The 5,486-nt window shown below is 37.6% G+C and overlaps 1 protein-coding gene across 1 annotated transcript in view; it reads left to right on the forward strand.

Annotated features, from left to right (window-relative positions):
• DHX57 (DExH-box helicase 57) overlaps window positions 1–5,486 on the forward strand; it is a 58,303-nt gene that overhangs the window by 6,239 nt on the left and 46,578 nt on the right. The window contains exon 2 of the mRNA XM_007445770.1: window positions 3,661–3,878. Within this exon, the coding sequence (XP_007445832.1) occupies window positions 3,661–3,878 (218 nt within the window). The remainder of the gene's footprint in view (window positions 1–3,660; window positions 3,879–5,486) is intronic.

Raw genomic sequence — 5,486 nt, forward strand, 5'->3', positions numbered from 1 at the left:
ACAGGCTCCGGATGCACAGGCTCAGTGGCCATGGCTCACGGGCCCAGCCGCTCCACGTCATGTGGGATCTTCCCGGACTTGGGCATGAACCCGTGTCCCCTGCATCGGCAGGTGGACTCTCAACCACTACGCCACCAGGGAAGCCCAGTAGTGTGTATATTTTAATCCAAAACTCCTAATTTACCCCTCCCCCTTCCCCCTTTGGTAACCATAAGTTTATTTTTGATGTCTGTGAGTCCATTTCTGTTTTGTAAATAAGTTCATTTGTATCATTTTTTTTAAGATTCCTTATAAAGCAATATCGTATGATACTTGTCTTTCTCTGTCTGACTTACTTCACTTAGTATGATAATCTCTAGGTCCATCCATGTTGTTGCTAATGGCATTATTTCATTCTTTTTTATGGCTGAGTAATATTCCATTGTGTATATATTACCACATCTTCTTTATCCAATCATCTGTCAGTGGACACTTAGGTTGCTTCCCCAGCTGTACATTGTTACAGTTATTACTTTATACCATCTGTAATCATTTTCTTAACCCAATACAACTATGCTCCCACTGATCTGCTTTGTTCTGTTATTGGCAAATATATTACATTTATGTACATCACAGGTCCAATATTACATTATGTACATATTATTTTATACAATTGCTTTTTAAATCGGTTATGTGAAGAAAGGAGAAAATATACATTTACACTGTTTTGTTGGTTTTGAGGGGAGGGGGGTTTTGTTTTTTGGGTTTTTTTTGTAATTACACAATTACCTTTATTGGTGATCCTTGTTTTTTGTGTGGATTCAAATTATCATCTAGGGTCACTTGCTTTAGCTTGAAGAGCTTCCTTTATATTTTTGTAAAGCAGGTCTGCTGTCGACAAATTCTCCGCTTTTATCTGAGAAACTTTTAATTTCACCTTCATTCTTGAAAGATAGCTTTTCTGGATATAGGATTATTGGTTGACAATTCTTTTCTTTAAGTACTTTGAATGTATTATGTCACTGCCTTCTGGCCTCCATCGTTTCTGCCAGAAAGTCAACTGTTAATCTTACTGGGTTTATATCTGTAAGTGTCAAGTTGTTTTTCTCTAAATGCTTTCAAGATTTCTCCTTGTCTTTAACTTTCAGCATTTTTACATACTGTGTCTGTTTAGGGATCTATGGGTGTATCCTACTTGGACTCCTTAGAGCTTCCTGGCTGTGTAAGTTATTGTCTTTCAATAAATTTGAGAAGTCTTCTGCTGTTATTTCTTTTAATATTTTTCCTGCTCTTTTCTCTCTCTCTCTCCCCCCTATCCTTCTGGTGCTCCTATTATGCATAATACTAAGTTTGGACTTAGTTTGGGTGTAGTTAGTTTGGCTTAGTTTGGACTTAGTTTGTTCTTCTTTTTTCTGGTTCCCTGAGGTGTAAATTTAGATTGTTTATTTGAGATCTTTTTCGTAATGTAGGCATTTATTGCTCTAAACTGTCCTCTTAGAACTCCTTTTGCTGCATCCCATAAGTTTTGGTATGTTGTGTTTCCACTTTCAATTGTTTGAAGATATTTTAAAATTTCCCTCTTGATTTTGTCTTTGACCCATTGGTTGTTCAGGATCATGTTATTTAATGTCCACATATTTATGAGTTTTCCAGTTTTCCTTCTGTTATTGATTTCTAGTTTCATACCATTGTGGTTAGAAAAGATGCTTGATCTGATTTCAGTCTTCTTAAGTTTGTCAAGACTTGTTTTATAGCCTAAGATATGATCTGTCCTGGAGAATATTCCATGTGCATTTGAGACGAAAATGTAGTCTCCTGCTTTGAATGGAATGTTCTGTGTATGTCTGTTAGGTCCATATGGCTTAAATTATAGTTCAAGTCCAATATTTCTTTACTGATTTTTCTTTCTGGATGATCTGACCATTGTTGAAAGTGTGGTATTAAAGTCCCTTATTATTTTTGTGTTGCTGTCTATTTCTCTCTTCAATTATGTTAATATTTGCTTTATATATTTAGGTGCTCTGATGTTGGGAGCATAAGTACTTACAATTGTTAGATTCCCTTGATGAATTGACTGCTTTATCGTTATATGATGATCTTTTTTGTCTCTTGTTACAGTATTTGACTTAAAGGCTATTTTGTCTAAGTATAGCTACCCCTGCTGTCTTTTTTTTTTTTTGCGGTACGCGGGCCTCTCACTGCTGTGGTCCCTCCTGCTGCGGAGCACAGGCTCCGGACGCGCAGGCTCAGTGGCCATGGCTCATGGGCCCAGCTGCTCCACGGCACGTGGGATACTCCCGGACCGGGGCACAAACCTGCGTCCCCTGCATCAGCAGGCAGACTTTCAACCACTGCGCCACCAGGGAAGCCCCCCTGCTGTCTTTTGGTTTCCATGTGCATTTACTGTCTTTTGCATACCTTCAGTTTCAGTCTATGTGTGTCTTTAAAGCTGAAGTGATTCTGTTGTAGGCAGCATGTAGTTGAGTCTTTTTTTTTTTTAACTTTTTAAAATTTATTTTTATTTATTTATTTTTGGCTGCATTGGGTCTTTGTTGCTGCATGCAGGCTTTCTCAAGTTGTGGTGAGTGGGGTCTACTCTTCATTGTGGTGTGTTGGCTTCTCATAGCGGTGGCTTCTCTTGTTGTGGAGCACAGGCTCTAGACACGAGGGCTTCAGTAGTTGTAGCATACGGGCTCGGTAGTTTTGGCTTGCAGGCTCTAGAGCACAGACTCAGTAGTTGTAGCGCATGGGCATAGTTGTTCCACGGCACATGGAATCTTCCCAGACCAGGGCTCGAACCTGTGTCCCCTGCATTGGCAGGTGGATTCTTAACCACTGTGCCGCCAGGGAAGTCCCGAGTGTTGTTTTTTAAGCCATTCGGCTACTCTGTGTATTTTGATAGGAGAATTTAGTCCATTTACATTTGAAGTAATTATTGATCGGTAAGGGCTTACTATTGCCATTTTGATTGTTGTTTCCTGAGTGTTTTATAGATCCTTTCTTTCTTTCTTTCTCTCTTGCTGTCTTCCTTTGTGATTTTCTGTAGTGGTATGCTTTGATTCCTTCCTCATTATCTTTTATGTATCTACTATAGATTTTTGCTGTGTAATTTGTTTTGTTTTGTATTTTTGCTTTTTACCATGAGACTGACATAAAACACCTTTTAGTTGTAACATTCTATTTTAAGCTGATAACATCTTAACTTTGATCGCATACAAAACTCTACAGTTTTACTTCCCTCAGGCAAAGTCTCTGAGCTAGGGCTGTGTTTCTGCAAGTGTATATGTAAATATAAATGTTACTTATCAAATTAATGTATTAAATACATGAAAACATCTCTTCTCAACTAGAGTTTTTTAAACCCTATGCAAGACCTAACCAGATCAGAATGTAGCATTGGACTCTACACACCCTATGTATGATTTGAAACTTCTCCATGTGTTTCTGATGCACATCCTGGTTAAGAAATCTGTGTCAGAGAAGCTCACTAAATATTAATCCTGAGGGGGATATGCTTGTAAATCTTTTGTGAAGCAGTTTATCCATGCTTGTCCTAAACTGGCCCTTTTAAAGTATGCATTTTCCTTTTTTTCTTTAAAATAGGCTATATCCATAACTTGACAAAGGATTATCATACTTGTCTGATTTTTATAATGTCTGTATTACTTTTTTCTCTTGCAGGTGAAAATGAGTTCTTCAGTAAGAAGAAAAGGCAAGCCAGGGAAAGGAGGTGGAAAGGGGTCTTCCAGAGGAGGAAGAGGAGGCAGAAGTCATGCTAGTAAATCTCATGGGGGTGGCAGCGGTGGCGGTGGCATTGGTGGCAATAGAAAGGCCTCAAGTAGAGTTTGGGATGATGGCGATGACTTTTGTATCTTCAGTGAATCAAGGCGTTCATCCAGGTCATTATACTCTTTGAATATTCAAATGTGAAAACAGTATCAATTCCTGATCTAACAGATGACTAAGACAAAGGGGGAAAATGTCAGGTAATTCTGGCCAAGTTATCTTCCTCTTGTTTTAAAGCCCCCTCTTTGTAACCTTTTCTAAAGGCATGATGGCAAATAACACCTTTTGTTAGGCCGGGGATGGGGGTGGTGCTTTGAAATCTGAAGTTAACTTTAACTTCCACATGACACTGTGAATTGAGTATAATATTGTTATTGTAATCAGTATTACTAGGAAAGTAAATATTGAAAATGGTGAAGGTGATGAAAATTATTTTAAGTATTTCTTAGGCATTGTAGTTTGAAGGTCTCCAAATGAGATCTAGCTATACTCCATCTGTCTAGTTGATGAATTATCTATTTTCCAACCAGATCAACCAAATATTTACTGGAGCTTCATGTGATGACCAGGGGTAGATATCATACCCAGGCTTTTCTCATGTTCAACTTTTAATTAGTGAATAAATTCTGAAAATTCTAATGCATGTTTAATGAAAGTAAAGATTTTACTACTGCATGTTAGTTATGCAGTATAAATATAAAATTCTCATTGTTTCTCAAATTGCACTTCAAGCTGTTTACTTGAATTTTTAGAGATGGAGAGACTTCTTTAGAGCTGTGTATGTACACACATACATACACACACTCTTTTGTGGGAATAATTCCCAACTAAATATTACTTAGAAAGGAATATAGGTGAGTGCTGAAGTTCAGCTGCATCATACATGCTTTTAACTTAAATGGATTCAACTGTATGCATTCAGGAAAAAAAGAAAAAGAAGAACAAATAGTATGTAAGTAGTTAAAACTTGCCACAGAATGAACCTGGGCTCTGTAGTGAACAGGATACGGGAGAGGAATGTGTTCATCCCTCAGTCAGTCTCAGTTTCCAAGTGCTTTTTGTAGTTTAAGCCTCTTGATGTACTGAGTATGTGATATTAATGTTTAAATATATATTTCCTATACATGGTCTCTACCATAATCAAATATTTCACCTGGTATGCAACCAGAGAATCTACATTTTTTTTTCCATTCTAAATGAAAAATGGTCATTTTGGACATACTGAGAGATAATGTATCAATCTCAAACTTGACACTTTTTTAAGGAATCTTCCAGAATAATCTAAAAGTATACTTTCACCTTAGCTGCTGACTTAAAAACCTAAATGCTGAGTTAGATGCAGCTCCATTCTTTCTGAAAACACTGACTTTATAGGTTCTTAGAGTCTTAGACATTCATTCATGCAGGAGATATTTACTCAGTGCCTACCATGCTCCAGGCACTGTTTTAGGAACCAGGATTACAGTGATGAATAGAATATTGTCCTTGTCGTCATAGAAGGAGGTTTGAGGTATGAAGACTATAAACAAAGGTATAATAATAGGTCAGATGGTAAGTGCTATGGAGAAAAATAAAGGATAAAGGGATAGAAAATACTGAAATAGATTGCTGGTTGCTGTTTTCTATGGAGTGATCAGAGAAGACTTCTCTAATGATGTGTCGTTTGAGCCAGGACGAGAAAGAAGTGAAGGATAAGCTGTGAAGCTATCTAAGGGAAGAGC

The sequence above is a fragment of the Lipotes vexillifer genome, unplaced genomic scaffold (assembly GCF_000442215.2).
Source record: "Lipotes vexillifer unplaced genomic scaffold, Lipotes_vexillifer_v1.1 scaffold278, whole genome shotgun sequence".
Taxonomy (NCBI): Eukaryota; Metazoa; Chordata; class Mammalia; order Artiodactyla; family Lipotidae; genus Lipotes; species Lipotes vexillifer.